At 47.4% G+C, this 18549-nt stretch overlaps 1 protein-coding gene across 4 annotated transcripts in view; it reads left to right on the top strand.

Annotated features, from left to right (window-relative positions):
* The window catches only part of NTRK3 (neurotrophic receptor tyrosine kinase 3), a 326625-nt gene that overhangs the window by 282866 nt on the left and 25210 nt on the right, over positions 1–18549 (top strand). For 2 of the 4 annotated variants that reach the window (XM_030578291.1, XM_030578293.1), the window contains one exon: positions 9896–9970. The exons of 1 other annotated variant lie outside the window; for it this stretch is intronic. In XM_030578291.1, the coding sequence (XP_030434151.1) occupies positions 9896–9970 (75 nt within the window). Of the gene's footprint in view, positions 1–9895; positions 9971–14341; positions 14456–18549 lie in introns of all 4 variants that reach the window. One more of the 4 variants, XM_030578295.1, reaches the window with a different exon arrangement.

The following is an 18549-nucleotide window of genomic DNA, read 5'->3' as shown; positions in this document are numbered from 1 at the left end:
CCCTTCTCTAGTACTGTCCATTTGAAGGGACCTCCACAACCACCCGAGAGAATTAGGGGTCACTAGTATTGCTCCTGTTTATGTATGGGGAAAGTGAAGCACAGAGAGGTTAAGTGATTTGCCTAAGGTCACAGTGAATCAGTGGCAGGGGACAGAATTGCACCCATGTCTCTTGATTCCCTTTTCCCCTCCCCTAGCCAGCAGACCATGTCCCTCTTAGAGCTGGGAGCAAAACCTAGGAGTCCTAACTGCTCTGTTCTCTGCTCCAACATTCCCCCCAAACTGTCCTCATTTCCCCTTCCGCTTTTACTTAGCACAACAACATTCTTTGATAACATGAGACTTGCTTTGCTAGGTTTGAATTGTGTGGAGGAATAAGGTTTGTAAATGGCAGTCGGCATTGCTGAGCTCCCTGCTAGCAGCCGTTGCCACCTTTCTGGGCAAAAAGCTGGTGGTGACACCAGTGGTGTTGGATGTGGCTCTGTAGCTGTGGTGTCAGGGACCATTTGGCTGTAACACCGGTGTAAAGTGCTATTGACTTTTCTTGCAAACCTGGGCAAGGCGAGCAATTCTGTTCAGCCACAGTTGTTCTTCTTGACCCTGAATGCATCTTAGGATTTTTACTTCTAATGTCATAATGTCTCTTGCATTAAAACTGGATCTTTTGGACTTCCGAGCTCACCTGTCCCTGTTGCTTATGCCCAGCATGAAGGGCTATTTGACCAGATACAAGATGTGGCCGACCAGTTCAGCCTTTAAGATTTGTCCTTTAGGTATGATACCAAGCAGTGGGTATAACCCTCATAGTAAGTTCCCTGAGCCAACTTCTCAGTATCCATGCAGAACAACTTTCTGCTGAGGATATTTCCCCTTGGTAGGATCCTGGAGCAAAGTTCTCTTTCGGGTGATTTCTGCATCACATTGTGTTGTGTATCCAGGTTGAGGCCCCAGAAGAATACAGTAATTTATCATTTTCTGAGAAGGCTGTGAAGGTTTCCATCTGAAAACTGACAAGATCTGACAGGTCTGCAGCACTCTGAAGGCTGCAGCTTACTTAAATCTGTTGGGTCTGTGTGTTTGCCCTTGCCCAGGACTGCTGAGTGCGGATAACTAGGCGCATGGGATGCGGGAGTGCATTCCAGGTTCAGGATTAACTCCTAGCCATTTCTTTTCTTTTCCATTTTTAATCTTTTAAAACAAAGAGAGAGCACCATCTGGCTCGTGCATAAGTAGGATGCAAAATGCTTTACAAAGGTGAACTACTTAATTTCCTGTTACATGTTTGGATACAGAAAACAAACATTGACGTAACAAAAGCAACCGAGTGATTTGTTCTCCCTTTCTCCGTGTTCAGTCTGAAGACAGATGTGTCCTTTCCCACGCGGATCACTTAGGAATCCCATCAGCTCTTGCTTTTAAACCTGCTTTGACAAGACAGAGTTTCTTATGAGGACGGGGAGGAAGTGTTTTTTGGCAAGTTTGAAAAGATCTGAGATAAAATCTTTGATTAGAAAGGGAGGGAGTATGGAGGGGTGGGACGGGGACGAGTTGAATCCTAAAACCTGTACGCATTCCACAGAATTAAAGGAACATTGCTGTAAAGTGTTGTTTAATGTTCCATTTCATTTTTGTTTTTGATCCCTGTGGGAATAAAGGATTGAATAGCTGCGTATTGGTGAGAAAATATATATATTTTTAATTTCACGAATGGAATCTTTTTCAGAAAAAAGACCCAGGACTGCAATGAGGGGAAGGGGGACTTGCAGGTCAGGATTTAGGTGCAACAGATTTGTATGGGGAGCCCTGGACTGGAATAGCTGAGATTCTGTAAATTAAAACTGAGATGAATGAATCAGCAGAGTTAGGTGCAGGAGGCAAGGGCTGGAACAGCAGATGGTGCAGCAGGTCGGGACTGAGTTTCTCTGACAGTTGGGGGTGGGCAGGAGTGGAACAGCAGAGGGTGCTGCAGGTGTGGGTTATGCTTGGATCCTAAGAAGTAGGTGACTTTCTCACTCACACACTCCTGTCTTAGACACTACCTCAGGAAAGATCCCAACCAACCCTGTCACATGCCGTTGCTCGTCTCCATAGGATGTTGAATCTCCTCAGTGAGGTCATTGGATTCCCCTTCACCAAAATGAGAGAGAAGCGATCACAGTGTCAGGAATACACCTGGCCACTGAAGGGTCCTGGTGTTTTAATGAGTGGTGAATTGCGTTCCTAACAGTTCAGCTTGAATTGGGTGCTTCACCAGTGGTGTACAAGTCCCTTGAGTCTGTAAAATCTGGTTGGAAGTGTTGAAAGAAGATGTTTTCTGGTGATGTTTTGTCATTGGCCTGGTGGGTCATGGCCAGAAGCATGGAAAGGTATGGAAATGAAAAGTTAACAGAATTCTTCCCAGCAGCCTAGGTGGCTCAGGATTAATATGAGCTCTGGGTGAAAGTTCAGGTCTTTTCTCCTTTTTAATGCACTTCCCAAATTAAATTAAATACTTTCCGTGTGACACTATTGTAGTTGCTTGCTTGTAATGGTAGGAGACCTTTCCCACGTGGATCACTTAGGAAGGGTGACAGTCCTAAGTCTTCGGAAGAGAACCCTGATCCTGGCTTCTCTGTAGCCAACATCTAATGATGCCCAGTTAATGTCCTAACATGATATGACAGTAGGAGTGAGGACAAAGATCCAATCGGAATAGGGGAGTTTGGTAGCATCAGAAGCAGTGAAACCTCATTATGGCATCATGCCTGGTATATTAACATTGGATAGTGCTTAGTCCCCATCATTTTTCAGTTCCTTTAAGAGTTTCAGCTCTAATCTAGCCATTGGCATTTCTCACACATCCATTGCCATGGTATTTTAGTATATAGAATCCTTCATTAATATAATATCCCTGTTATCTCTTCCCCTGCTGCTCTAGGACTTTGCTTTATTGTCCATCTCCATATCGCACGAGGGCAGTGTGGCATTCACTGTGAGGCTCTTAGCACGAAGAAAAACGCCCAGCTACAGCACAGCAGTGCCAGCAAGCATAGTGCCGGACTCCCTGCCCCAAGTTTGGATGCAATGTCACATCTCATCCAATCCCCAGTAGAGTTAGAACAGGTTTTACTGTACCGATATGTAAAAGTGGTTTGAAAACGTACTAGTATTTCGAGCTAATCCATCAGCCTTCCCGTTTTTGAAATCTGGCTGAAGTTTACTGGGCAAAAGTGGGGGAAATTGATTCGGCACCTGCCCTTCCGGCATTACTTCATTCCCATTTGACTAATGCTAATTAACAGAGCGCTAACCCTTTTCCCTTAATTGATACTGAAGAAATAATGATCTGTGAAATACCAGCCACTTCTCACTAGGAATTGCTGAAGAGCTCTCCACTCTCATCCCTCTTGCAGTTCTTCCAGGAGGCATGTCTGAAGCAAATGGGCCGGCACCAGAAGCCTGCCCACTATGCGGAGTGTGCTTAGGAGCACTGTGGGCTCTCCCCTCCATATCCCAGTCTGGGACTTGGAAACACACCGCTTTCCAAATGGCCATCCCCATCTAGTCTCACTAACTTTGCTGTAAGCTCTTGGGCAGCCCATATAACATATATAAGACTTTGCAGCTTCACCGTGCAGTGCTAACGCTGGCTAATGAATCCAAATCACCTCACCTCTCTGTACCTCAGGGTCCCTTTCTGTAAAATGGAAGTAATAATACGATTTACAGCCTGGCAGTGCTGGAAATTATAATGTCTGTAAAAATGCTTTGAGATCCGCAGATGACAGGAACTTGGAGCTGGGCAGAGTGTTCCGATTAATTAAGGGCTCCCCATAATATAGGAGACGCCATGGCAGAGTATGTGCTAGACTCACATACAGAGATAGTCATGGGTGCTATTAGGGAACTCTAAGAGCTATAGAAGGTGCCTCAGCGTGATAGAAAGGGAACCCGGAGACCTTCAGAATGGATGCAAATTTGCCTGCAGACTGGTGGCCGGAGACTTGCAGTGAATTTGGCCAGATAATGGAGATCTCCACTACTGATGGGAATATTTTTCTCAGTGTAACTTTGTATCCTTTTAGGGAGCGCTGTGCAACTTCATTCTCCCCACTTTAATACCTCTCTATTCCAGTGCCAGCCACCAACCTTCCAGACGAGGACTGGATGGGACTTCCATCAGAATACAACCATGCTGCTGCTTACTCAGCTGGTGCTCAGTATTCAGGGCTCCACATGCTACCTACTCAGTGCGCCAGTCCCTACTGGCAGTCAAAAGTGAGAGAGCAGGACTGGGAGTCACCCAGGTTTGGAAGGGGAGACTCCCGTGTGGCAGTGCAGGATAAGTATCCCTGGGCTGGCACACTGGGTGTTCGGTGTGTGTAGGAAGAGACTGCGCAATATTAAATGTGTTGGTCTCTGATATCACTCCAGCTCCTGTAAAACCGCTGCAAATTGGTACAGTACAGTTTATTATCTCCTGAAAGGAAGATGTAAGAGCAGCATCTTGTGTTTTATCCAGACTCTTTTTCCCACCCTGCACCCCTGACTTTTACATCGATGGAAAAAACCCAACAAATTGTAAAGTTTCTTTTTTTCCTCTCTCTCTCTCTCTCGCTCTCTTTGATAGCTAAGAGCCCTTCACAAAGCAGAAGAATTAATCGGGGTAATTAGGTTGTGTTGTAATTCATGGCATTTTCTCAGGAATGGTAATTACCCTAATTCCCCCCTACACCCTCAGTCCTCCCTCCTTCCCCCGCTCCCACTTGCCCATCACATGGCTGGGTTGCTGTTTTGATGTATATACTGTTCATTTAATTTCTGTGATGAGAGGGATGTGGCCGGCTAAGACCTCTCACCAGTCTAGTGATGTCGTCTTTGAAGCACAGACACAAAAGAGGACTGTGAAGAATAGTCTGTAATCAACTAGTGAAAACTCCAGCCTGCCAGCCATGCTAGGAGGCTTGACCTCTGCCCTAGTATCACCACCAGCTCAGGATTTGTGCCACCCGACTCTGAGTCATAGCATCGTCACTAGTGGATGATGCTCATAAACGGGTTCAGGTAAAATGAGAACAAACCTGAACCTTCACCCACAGCTTAAATGGAACCCCAAAACTTGATCCAGAGCTCAAACTAAATCCAGGACCTTGTACCTGAGGTCACCACATCCCTACATCTTCCCCAGAGCTAAGTGGACTACCAGAGCTAGCCAAACCCCCACAGTTTCACTCATTGATAACCAACACATGAGCTTTCAACCAGAGTTAATATGCCCCCCAAAAGATCTTCCTCAAGAGCTTGAACTGAGGCCTTGAGCCTTCTTCCAGCAGTGGAGCTCAACTTCAGATGTCTGGTGAAGTCAGAAGCAGTTCAGTTAGCTCTTCCTTTAACTTGTACCCGCCCTTGCATCTCCTGTTTGCAGAATACATGAAAGCATCAGGCCATTGTGTAAAAGCCAATTCGCTCAGCATGAAGTGACCAAAAACCAGCAAATACAGGAAGTCTCCCAAGAGGCCCTGTTCTCATGAGATTTCCAACTTGATCTCTACACCAGTATGGTCTGGAGAAATTCCAACCAGCTATGAGTAATCAATCAAATGCTGAACCCATATTAGTGAGGGGCAAACCAACACCAGTAACATGGAGGTTCCATTGTATTCAACACAAAGAAATCCAGATGATCATCCAAATAGTCCGTGCTTCTTGAACCTGCACAACTGCATTGCAAATTGTGAGGCAGCTGGCTTTCTGGTGAGATTTCAGAGTCCTTCTGCTTCCCTCCACTCAAATTCCAGTTATGCCTCGACCCTAAGAGCTGGATTCTCTGCTGTAGCCACTTTCTGCTGGGTGAAGCAAACAGATGCAGGGGCAAAGAAAGCTGTTGATGGCTCCCTGATCGTAGAGCTGGTTCTCCTCCAGCCCCATCATAGATTAAAGAAGCCTAGAGCCTGCGCTAATCTATGCTGCCCAACTGTGGCCCCCAGTGGATATCCATCAGCTGGAGATTGCCAGACAGGGTGCTCTAGCCACACCACTCCCCACCTTCCATATGCCAAGGGCTGCACAGAGAATACTTCAGGAGCCAGATATATAACTAGAGAAAGCTGCAGATAGGGAGTTCTCAGCACTGTCTGGGTCCCTTAGTGCAACCAGAGCCATGCAAAGGGGAGAGTACGAAGCTGAGCCTAGGATATTACAGATGAAGCCAGACAGACAAGAAGGATGAGAAATGTGTTTCCTGATTTTTTTGGACACTTCCACTTATTGTCCCAGCTGGCTCTAGAAACTACAGAGAAAATGAAAAATAATTCACGTGATTTTTTTAGAAAAGCCTTTGCCACATTCAGGGAAATGAGTTAAGAATTAGATGCAGCACGTCCCTCCGCTCTACTGGTAATGGGTCTATACTCAGCACTGCTCCCCAACTGATCAGCTGCCTCCTCCTCCTTGCTCCCTACCCACAATGTTGTGACATCATCATTCATTTCCATCGCAGCACCTGTGAGATCACAAGCAGGAAGAAGCAGCAGAGGAGAAGGGTGGCATGCTGTCTTTTAGCCACAAACACCTTAGCGATCAGCAAGGGAAGGGGAGGTGGAGAATTTATGAGAGTTTAATGGGAGCTTGGTAAATTATGGCTCGGCTTGATTTTTGTTTTAATGTGTTGCTCACGGCAGTGGCTTTTTAAGTGGATAGATTTGAAGGTTTCCCCCTGGTGCAAAAGGCCTTTCTCAAAGACAAATTGAAAACCTAGCTATGAAAATTAACATACAAACATCTTCCTCATTCTCTGTAATTAAGATATTTGCATAGGAAGAGAACATGTTTCTCCTAACTCCTGCATGGCCTGAATTCTCTCTCTCTTCCCCTCCATTTCATAATCCTCCTCCTCTCCCAGGCACCCTCTGTGAACTCCTACTCCAAACCAGCTGGAGATGGAAGAGGGAGAAAGACAGTATTTGCAAACAGCTGTGCTTAAGAAACGAACCATTTAGGGCTAGGCTTGCAGAGAAAGCATGCTTCACGTACAATCGGGCCATGATGCACAAAATTGCACATATATAGAAATAGAAATCTTTTTTTGGGAGGGTAACTCAAGTACTAAGCACAACTGAAAATAGTTCTTTTTTCTGTGCATGCCACGCTGAATTGGGGGAGGAGGGGAGAATCATTTGTGTGGGCATCGCATCATCAGATCATCAAAGGAATTCACAGGGAAGAAATGTTTATATTTTCATATTCCAACCCCCCCTTTCCTTTTCTGCAGTAATTAGTGACAACATACAGTTCCTATAGTTCTGAAATACTTTGTCAGTATCTCATAGCAGCAAGGTAGTAACTCCACTCCTAGTTTTTCCAACACATGTGAGGAAAGCATATGAGATCGTTGGCTTTTATAGTCAGATTCAACAGCTTCTTCATGTTTACTTGGACTGAGATATAAATTGAATTTTGAGTTTCTCTCTCCCAAAGTTACTTGTGCTTGAATAAGCACGTGGTAAGGCGTCAGACACAGGGAAAATGTCTCTTGCAGCCCCATGTTCGAGGTGGGATTTGCATTGTTCTGTATTGGGCTGTATTGGTATGTTTTTCCATTGCTGATGACTTCGTTTGCTCTATCCTTTTTGATGCCCATCCTGTGACACTGCTGGCTCGGAGAGTTTGTGCGGTGGACTTTTCTAACTCTGTAACATTTTAATGAACAGGAAATTTAAACAGCAGTGAAATCATTTTCTCAGCCTCTTTCCCACCCAGTTCTCATTCCTCAGGAGCTTGATTTGTTCGGAATAGAGCAAAGCAATTCAGAGGCTTTTCAGCCATTCAGATAGCAATTGCCTGAACGGGATGATCCTGCTGCTACAGGTAGCAGCTCAAATTTGCACCGTTGGCTACAATGAAAAGGTGCACGTGAGTGGAACTAGGTGGCCATGCCTCCCAAACCCACTTACTTCTCTCCTTTAATTTGGCAGCAGCCCGTGTTGTGTTCTTAACCGCCACCTATGAAAATGGTCACGTGCCAGAGCAGTGCTCTCCAACTACATGCACAGCTCAGGGATGTCCCTTTAATTTTGGCCCTTGGAGTGCAGTTCACTGGAGAGAACTTACTCACTGATTTCATGGTACAGCTCTACCCCGACAGAACATGACCCAGTATAACATGAATTTGGATATAACATGGTAAAGCAGTGGGGAGCCCTGGGCCCTTTAAAGCACCACCCAAGCCCCACTGCTTTACTACGTTATATCCAAGTTCGTGTGGAGCCCTGGACCCTTTAAATCCCCACCCAAGCCCAGCTACCAGAGCTCTGATGGTGATTTGAAGGGCCAGAGACTCCAGTTGCTGCGGGGAGCCCTGGGTCCTTTAAATCCCCGCCCGAGCCCCACTGCTGGACCAAACCTGATATAACATGGTCTCACCTATAAGGCGGTGAGATATTTTGGCTCCCGAGAACTGCGTTATGTCAAGGTAGAGGTGTATCTGCAACGACCGTTCAACATTATTTGCCCAGTGAGAGTCTCCCCTGGCTCCCCTTCTGCATTGATATAGTCAAAGTCGTCTTTCAGTGTTTTCTCCTTCATTCTTTTATAATATTTTTTTTCTTCTTCTCTTCTTTGGGCCCAATTCTCTGACGAGTGGAGCATCTGTCACTCCCACCGGTGGAGATAGAATTTGAGGCCAGTCATAGTCTTGCAGGATAGGCTCCTGTACTTCCAAAGTGTGACTGAAATGACTGAGAGGGAGGAAGTACTGTAGAGGAAACTCAGGGTGTCACCACAAGCTGCTTAATAACTTTGCACCACTGCAAATCAGGGCTGTAAACTCAGCTTCCCTGTCTGAAATGGGTATAATTCCTCCCTATCTCGGGGGGTATTTTGAGGTTTAATTGCTCATTGTGAAGAGCACTATAGGGGTGGAAGTTGTCATGGAAAGGCAGATTACTGAATCACTGTGAGGCCAAACACTTTTCTGTCTGGCATGTCGTTCCACTGGCCTAGGATACCTGTAAACTAAATAAAAGTGGAGCAAGTTGCTCTCATGAGTCCACTTTTATATTGCTGCTCTCAGTGGTCCCTAACACTGAGGGACATGTGTAGCAGGGAATAGCGTAGCATCTATGTTACTGCTTATTACACTGCAAAATTTCATACAAGAATAACCTCTCAGTAGGCGTGCTGGCACATAACCATCCAGTATATAGTGGGTGCTTCATCCTGTGAACCTTTAGGACCCTAATTCTGAGAGGCTCTGAGCACTCCCTGTCGGGTTCTGAGCAGCTTGAATTCCTGTTTGCTTCAGTGAAAATGACAAGCACTCAGCACCTTACAGGATCAGGTCCTCAGTCTTGATTCAGGCCAAATGTTCCCTGGAAGTTTTGGCTGAGTCAAGGCCTGGGTCTGGGCCCTGTCCCATCTGCAGTGATATCAATCCAAGTTCATCATTCTAAGGAGGATGTTTAGTAGTAAAGGAACTGGAGATATCTCAGAGTTAGACACAAGGGACAATTTCAGCCCATTACAGTTCCTTCTGTGCTGCAAGCAGGAAAGGAGACTCTTTGTACAGGGTCTCAGTGTTTTTCAGTGGCTTTTATCATGTAAGTCAGGGGTCCAATTCACAGGTGCCCGTCACTTTGTTTAGTCCTTTGCACTTGTTTAAATGATGACCCCAGGTGCCAAGCAGTGGTGCAACGTGCCTCAGCACAATAGTGGATGATCTGTCTGACCCCATGCTCACGATGAGTGTTGTAAAGCTATTAGAATGTTGCAGCCAGTGAAAAACATACAGTTCAGTTAAAGACATACCCTCTCCCTTCTTGTCCCCCTGCTTCATCCCCCCCACATACTCCCTCCTCTTCTCCCCCTCCCCTTCTCTTTTGTTTTTCTCCTTCCCTTGTTTTCACCCATTCACTGTCAGGAAGGGCCGCATCCGAAGGGCCAATGCAGCGCAGCGTGGCAGCGGCAGAGACTAGCACGACCAGCAGCTAAAACAGTGAGTGGATTTCAACTCCAAGGGGCAGTTTGAAGGCTGGAGAGTTGTATAAATCGAGCATGTGACATATGGGACTGGCTTTGGGACTGGTCTGCCGCAGTGCACATGGCAGTGGAGGGGACCCCACCCCTCATGTGGAAGGAGAGCACAATCAACCCCCCCAACAACTTCATACAGGTAAACAGCCTCCCAGTGTAGCTGTAGCAGATTACAATAAGGCATATGCTGCGTTAGGTGTGTGACTGTCTCTTGGAAGGTACTTGGCATTGCTGTCAGGGAGCAGGGTTCTAGCAGTTAATGTCTGTCAGCAGAATCACACGATAGCATGAGTTTAGATCCAGATGATATAAGGGACATGGCAGCAGTTAAACAGGCTTCACCCCAAATATGATTTTGCTGCTTTCTTGCATTTCAGTGCAGTAACCAGAATGGCACTGCAGGACATGGATGGAATTAGTGTAACAGCTGATGTCATTTCTATCCTCTGCCCTGAAGGCAGTGGCTGATTAGCCACTGGGCCAACGGAGCCCGTGCCCAGGGGCACTGGGCAATTATGGGACCATGGAAAAATGGGGTCCCCACGCCCTAACCCGCTCCATCCACCCAGTGCTCCTTCCAGGGAGCAGGGTCAGGGCGCGGGAGATTGCCCCGCTCTGCCCACCAGCCTGGTGCTCCTGCCAGGGAATGGGGTCAGAGTGCAGAGAAGGGCAGAGGCAGCGTGTGCCAAGCTGATGGGTCCTTTCAGTAGGCTGCAGGTCCAGCTACATCTGTGCCTGGCTCAGGCCTCCACCCCAGCTGGGAAAGGTTAGTGCAGCCACATGACAGGGAGCTTCCGCAGCTAAATCGGGCCCAGACAGAGGGATAGGCCAAAAGCTTGCTGCTGCAGCAAGGGAGAAGCAAGCTTGAAGGAGGCCTGTCAGCCTCCCTAGCCGAGACAGGATTAAAGGGACAACTCAGAGAAGCTACAGCTAGCTGGAATGAGCAGCACAGGCTCCGCAGGGCTGTGAGATTCCGGGCACAGGTGGGGCCACTTACTGGAGTTATCAGCAGGGCTAAGCCGAGATCCTGTAAGAAACGAGAGCCCTCATGGCTGAATCGAGTTTAAAGTGCTCTGGTCTGGATGCCAGGCAGAGGAGGAGAGGGTAGTGCTCCTGCAGGGCCATGCTGTGCCCCTAGGGTACCCTGAGGGATGGCTGCCGGTCACACAGGGCCCACCTTTCCCAGGTTTCAGCCCAGCCCACCATTCCAGGTGGCTTGCAGAGCCAGTTCCTTGTGCCAGCCAGCATGACCATGTGACCTGCAGCAAGGCCAGAGATTTAGGTTTGAAACCCTTTATTTCAAGAACCTGGCTAGTTTCCAGGTATACATGGGGTTCCTGACCAGAGGCGCACCTGCCGGGCAGGCAGAGCGAGGCACGCCCCCGTGCCCCGACTCCATTTCCCCGGCAGGAGTGCCCAGGAGGTTTGGGGGTCTTCACTTGCTCTGGCCCAGGATCCCACAAAACCATACTCCACCTCTGCCTGAAGGGAGTCTTTTTAACAGGATTTTCCCCTGTGCACTCACACTGTTTTTTGTCTTTCAATCACGTCCTCATGACTGTATAAATACTGCAGAGGTAAACTCCAGCAAAATATGGTAACATGTAACTTCTCTGTAGTTCCTTTCATCCAAAGCCTCTGCAAACTATGAGCCTGATCCTGCAAACACTTACCTCTGCACTGCCATGAACAATCCCCAGGGAACTTAATGGGACTAATCACTCTAGCATAGTGGTTCTCAAACTGGGGCCGCCGCTTGTGTAGGGAAAGCCTCTGATGGGCCGGGCCAGTTTGTTTACCTGCCGGGTTTGCAGGTTCAGCCGATCGCGGCTCCCACTGGCACAGTTCACCGCTCCAGGCCAATGGGGGCTGCGGGAAGCGTCGGCCAGCAAATCCCTTGTCCCGCGTCACTTCCCACAGCCCCCATTGGCCTGGAGCAGCGAACCACGGCCAGTGGGAGCCGCGATCGGCCGAATCTGCGGACCCGGCAGGTAAGCAAACCAGCCTGGCCTGCCAGGTGCTTTCCTACACAAGCGGCGTCCCAAGTTTGGGAAACATTGCTCTAGAAAGTTCCATACCTGGTACTATTTGCAATATCAGGCTCCACATAAATGCAGCACCCCACTCAGAGTGGATATGTTTTGGACAAGAGAACACTACCGTACTCGGATGCAAAGTTCCCTGAGCTCTTGCATGTCCCGTGTTGACCTTTCTCCCAAACACTCACACACTCTCTTCCTTTGGCTGCACTGTCGTTGCAAATGGCTCTTTGCTCATAATTGTACTAACCATCTGGAAATTTGTTGCTTCCTTTTATTGATTTTATTTGTTTTCCAGTGTAGATAACATGCAAATTACCAGATTCCCTTACCATATCTTCTACCATTTAACAATACAGCCATTCACTATTTTAATATCTTGGCAAATACAAAGAACAAGCTATTCTGGAGTGTGTGGGGGGAGAATTTACTTAGAAATGTCCCCAGGTATCCCTTCCAGCAGTGCCTTGCAGCCTGGCATGGAGGTCAGTAGACTCCAGCTCCCTTGGACTGACTAGGGGAAGTGAGTCCTGGACTTGAGAGATCTACACTGACCATACTTTAGGGGAGACCATAATTGCTGGTATAGAGAGATAGGGTGCGCCATGGTTTGGGTGTTAGCCCGCGATTTGGGTTCAATTCGCTGATCTGCCACTGAATTCCTATGTGACCTCAGGCAAATTATTTCGTGTCTGTGCCTCAGCTTCCCATCTGTAAAATGGGCCTAATAGCATGCTCTACCTCATCGGCGATAAATACATATAAGAAGATGGTGAGGCATTGTGAAGGAGTTCCCACTCACCACAGGATTTGGGAATTAGCACCTCCCCCACATCATCTAGCACTCTCTTCTGTGGGTTATTCATGGTATGACCCCCTGACTCTCTTCATGAGTCAAGACACTCCTTCATGACTCTGCCCTCCAGCCTGGTCACTATATAGTCCTCCCCTTCTACGGTAGGAAATTCCCCCCATACAATATTCATATGCCATTTCAGACAGTCTTCTGTTTCAACTCCAGGTCCTGTGCAGCTTTGCCAGTGGCTGGTAGGGGAACCCAGGCCCACCCACTACTGGGACCCTACAGACTCTGGGACCCTATGACTAGCAACCTAGGTCTGCTCAGTCTGAGAGACTGTTGTTTCTCCTGCCCACCAGTGGCCCTGACGATCAGCTCCTCCTCCGCCCTCTCAGTGTCTCCCACCTGCCGCGGATCAGCTGTTCAGCAGCGTGCAGGAGGCACGGGCGGGGAAGGGGGAGGAGCGAGGGCGATGAGCACTCAGGGGACAGGGCAGACCGGGGGCAGGAAGGGGCAAGGGTGAGGGTTCAGGGGAAGGGGTAGAGTGGGGTCAGGGCCAGGGGTGAAGCGGGGGTTGAGGAACCCCTGGCAACTCATAAAGATGGCGCCTCTGCTGCCAGTACCGTGCAAGGACATTAGTCTGTCTAGCTGCAGTGATGTAGGACGTGGCCTTGCCTGGTGAGCTTATGCAATTAGCCAGGCATTAGAACCCCTCAAAAGGTGAGAGAGACATACATGCATATGTAACAGGTGTCTTTCTGAACACACATCTCTCTCTTTCCTTTCTGCTTGCTGCCACCCAAACAGAATCTTTTTTCTTAATTAGTTAATGTTTTATTACATCTCTGTCTTTCCTTTCTGCTTGCTGCCACCCAAACAGAATCTTTTTTTCTTAATTAGTTAATGTTTTATTAAACAGGAGACACCTAGCTCAGAAGCAAGAGGTTTAACTCAGAATCTCACACAACCCAGACAAAAATACTGCATTAAAAGAACATAAGGTTGCAAAGTGAAGCATGCAAAAGTCAGGCCCTGGAAAGGTCAAGCCTGCCTATGCATCCTTAACTTCTACACTCCGATGTATCACCCTACAGTCTTTAATTATGACTGTGAGCTATTATTCCGGTAAGGACAGTGCTCAGTAAACACAGGCAATTGTTCATTATTTCTTAGTGTTCATTGTGTGGGCCCCATGTCTCATTTGCTGCACACCATCCAACTTCCACACTGAGATTTTTTTCTTTATTTATTGTCGTTTTCTACATCATTCATCACTGCGATGTCTGAGAACCTCACAAATCTCTATCTGCCCAGCACTCTTGTGAAGCCGGGAAGTTTTATTTCCCCATTTTACAGATGACGACCCGAGTTACAGAGAGAGCAAGTGAATTACTTGTGGTCACACAGCAAATCCGTGGCACAAGCAAGACCAGAACCCAAATCTTGGGAGTCCCTAGCCATGGCCATAATCACAAGGCTATCTCTTCTCTACCAGGGGGTCTCTACCTTATTCACTACACACCATGCAACATCTGCAGTGAAAGAGGAAAGGATGCTATGGATACCACCTTCATTCATGACACACCATGCAATATCTGCAGTGAATGAGGTGAGATGTTCAGGTCCCAAGAATAAGTCACTACACAACCTGGCCTCATTCATTCTCCAGCATGTACATTGCATGAAGCAGAGGTCCTGTGAAAAAATAGTGTGTGAGGATGTAACTGAAAATGCTATCACATTGCAGAGGTACAGGGGCCAGAGCTAAGGTTATACTTTGTCTAAAGGAGAGTCCCCTGAAGCTTGTAATAGCAAAGGACCTATGACACACTGTAGTGCTCATTCCATCCAGCAGAGAGCAATGTTGCGCGCGCACACGCACACGCACACACTTGCCAGTTCATTACAGTACAGCATATACCAGTGGCTCTCAACCTTTCCAGACTACTCTACCACTTTCAAGAATCTGATTTGTCTTGCGTACTCCAAAGTTTCACCTGACTTACAAACTACTTACATACAAAATTGCTGACTTTCTCCTTTTTACCATATAATTGTGAAATAACCCAATTGGAAAGGACTCTTTGCTGCTTTTACAGATCCAGACTATCACGGCTACCCCTCTGATACATAAATATTGTACTTACTTTTCAGTGTACAGTATATAGAGCAGTATAAACAAGTCGTATGAAATTTTAGTTTGTACTGACTTCGCAAGGGGTTTTTATGTAGCCTGTTGTAAAACTAGGCAATTATCTAGATGAGCTGAGGTACCCCAGGAAGAACTCTGAGTACCCCCAGGGGTACGTGTATCCCTGGTTGAGAACCACTGGTATAGACTACTAGAACAATTTGCTCAGAGGGTTCAGTGTGCAAAGTCACTATGTGAACTAAGTCCCACATTCAGTTACACCTCTACCCCGATATAACGCAACCCGATATAACCAAATTCGGATATAACGCGGTAAAGCAGTGCTCCGGGGGGCGGGGCTGTGCGCTCTGGTGGATCAAAGCAAGTTCACTGTAACACAGTTCACCTAGAACGCGGTAAGATTTTTTGGCTCCCGAGGACAGTGTTATATCAGGGTAGAGGTGTGTTTAAATTGACATGTATTCACCCAAAACAGACGAGGTTCGACAAATGTGTGTCGGGGTGGTCTAGCTATGTAATCCTGCCTAAGTGCAAGAGGCTGGACTAGATGCCCTCTTAAGGTCCCTTCCAGCCTTGCATTTCTATGATTCTGTGTCCAGGGTCTTTGGGCTGAAGGGAGCATCAGTATATGGGATTTGAGCATTCTGTTTTGGTGCTCATGTTTGAAAACTGGGCCTGGAAACTTTTTTGAAAGTCATAAGCACTGTATTATACCCGGCTGAATCCTTCGAACAAATTAGAAGATTTTATTAGTCTACAATCTGAAAATAATTGCTGCCATTACTATTTAAATTCTAAGTGCTCCAGAGGGAGCAACCTAAGTGGGTCTAAAATACATGCAAATAGCCTTAGTCACCTTAAAAATCCCATGGGCCTTATATGCATCAAACACCAATCCATGATCCACATGCAGAGCAGCAGTTGGCATTAGTGGACTGGAGGCATTTGTGTATCAACTGGTGGGGGGCAGTATGTGGGGGTTCCTTCAGGTGGGCTGAGCACTGTAGTTCAGGTAGGTCCATAGGGCATGGCTGGGGTATAATGTACCTGGCTCTGAGAGGGGCAGCATTAACTCTGGTGACTGGAGCAGAAGCTTTCAGACTGACCCATAGGGTGTATGTGTGTGGACAGAGGCGAAAAGTTTCAACAGAGAAGGAGAAAGGTGGTCCACTCAGCATTTTACTTCAGGTTTTCCAAAGCGAACGCCCAGGTCTCTCTTGTTGGTTTTGGTGAGTTCAGAGGTGACACAGAGCACGAGGATATAGGTGGTGGTTACTGGCAATGCTCCCCCTAGCTCGAAGGCTAATAGAGTTCTCCAGCTGGTGTCCTCACCACCTCACAAACGAAGGTCTGTTAAATCTTGAACCCCTTTCTCCCACATCCGGAAGGGTGACCCCTCACTCGCCTCCCACACACACCCTTTCCTTCTTCCAGGTATCACTGAGCAAACCCAGATTTGTCCCTCTCAGACATTTACACTGCATCCCCCGCAGAGAAGGGCAGGCAGCTCAGTTCAAAACAGAGGAACTCCCCCTCCCTGCGGTCACAGTCACAGACGTGTCCAGTCAGACTGCGCTTCACGGAGCAAACCCTTCCTCTTCATCACCATGAACAGGGCTACCACACCTCCCACTCCTGTCCCACAGCAGAGTTGTTTGTTGGGATGAGTCTCAGTGCATGGACATGAACGGGCTGCTTTTCAGGGGTGCCGAGCACCCTCAGATCCAGCCAATGGGAGCTGCAGGCGCTCAGCAGCTCTGGAAGCCAACTCATAAACTGTTTCCCCAAGCGCTGACATGGAGACAGTTTCTTGCGTCCTGCTGCAGCTACCTCATGCTTCACTAACAGCACTGCAGAGTCTTAACACAGCAACTTTATGCATTTGAAAAGCATTGACTCTTGCTCTGTAATGATAGTAACATGGCCAGGCCCCTGACACTGCACAGAGATAACATACTCTTGCAGGTTACTGAACACCGAAATGGGAAGGTGCTAAGAGGTTCAGAGATTAATTACCATTTAACTGACCGTGTTTCAATCTCTGGATAAGGCTGTAGTGAAGAAGACAGAAACACCCAGATAATTTACGCTGGTGCTATATAGTAGATTACCCTGTACTTACAAGGTCGCTAGTTACCCTGTAATTAGAGTTCTAACACATGGAAGCCAGTGCAAGGCTTCTGAAACACCATGTTACCACTTCAGCACCTGGTGTCATAATAGCAGAGGGATGGCAGCAGAAGGCAGGCGGAAAAACCTCATTATGCACATATTGGAGGATGTTAAATAGCTTAAAAATTCAAATGAGGCCAGGGGGATTTGGGGTGGGGTGGGGTGAGAGGCCATATGTAGAAAAGAGGAGAGAGAAGAGACAGACCCAGAGTTTCTGAGATACACAGTGGAAATGGAAGGAGATACAAATTATTTGTGCTAGGAGGTTTTGGACTGGAACAGCAGGTGTTGCTGCATTTCAGGATTGAATTGCATCCACAGAGCAGAGCTGGAGCACGTGAGGCCCAGGGCTTTGACAGAGCGACAGGACTGGATTAGCGGGATACGGCACAGGTCCGGGCTGAGGAGCACCAGCAGGACTATGTGAGGAGAATGCAATTCTGGAAGGTCAGGGTGTGCTGCAGATTGGAAGTAGCAGCATGTCAGGGCCCATGACTGTAATACCAGGTATTCCTGCAGATCAGGATTGAAGTGGACTGGCAGAGCAAGTGTGCCTGCCACATTGGACCTGCCCACACTGGGCCTGCCTCTAGTTAAAGGTTTCTGTCCCTCATTTTCACAAGCATTAAATTCAAACAGAGAGAGAGAGTTTGAAAGAGTGTCTTTGATTATAAAGCACATATTCCATTAACATCACACATCTCACGTGAAACCAGTTCTGTCCCATACACAAAAGAACCCCTGTAATGTGCACTTGTATCATTTACCCTCAAGTCACATCCTATTTTCTTGGGGTAAACACTGTCCTGTTTGAATCGTGTGACAGGGAAGTTCACCACAGAGCTTGTGTGCTACGGCAACACAAAGGCCAGTGCACTGTGAGGCTGTATGTACGGAGCAATCGCATAAAGGAGCAGGGAGATAGGTCTGTGCTCCAAAAGTTTCTACTGCAACCATACCTCAGATATAACTTCCTTGTGCAGGCAGGCTCCGTGCCACAGCACCACGTTACCAGAAAGATATTGATAAACCCAAAAGGCTTCAGAGAAGAGCAGCAGAAATCATGAGGGGCCATTGATTTACGAAGATTAAAAGGCCTAGCTATGTTTAGCTTGGCTAAGCAACAAGGAAGGGAGAGGATATGACAGTCTGCAAATATTGGAAAGCAGCAGATTTTCAGTAGCATCAGAGAAGTGCTATTTAGGGCTGTACATGGAGCAATGGTATGGAGATAAGAAAGAGAAAGGCAGCATGAACATCAGAGAAATCTCCTTGATAGTGAGATATATTTGGCTGTGGAGTATTTGCACGTGGGAAATGGTGGAAGCCCATTTGGGATGTTTAGAACTGAAGTCATCAAAATGTCCTTCAGGGGACGG

The sequence above is a fragment of the Gopherus evgoodei genome, chromosome 10, assembly GCF_007399415.2.
Source record: "Gopherus evgoodei ecotype Sinaloan lineage chromosome 10, rGopEvg1_v1.p, whole genome shotgun sequence".
In the NCBI taxonomy this organism is placed as follows: Eukaryota; Metazoa; Chordata; order Testudines; family Testudinidae; genus Gopherus; species Gopherus evgoodei.
Note: the sequence above shows the minus strand (reverse complement) of the source record. Positions and strands in the feature narration are given on the sequence as shown.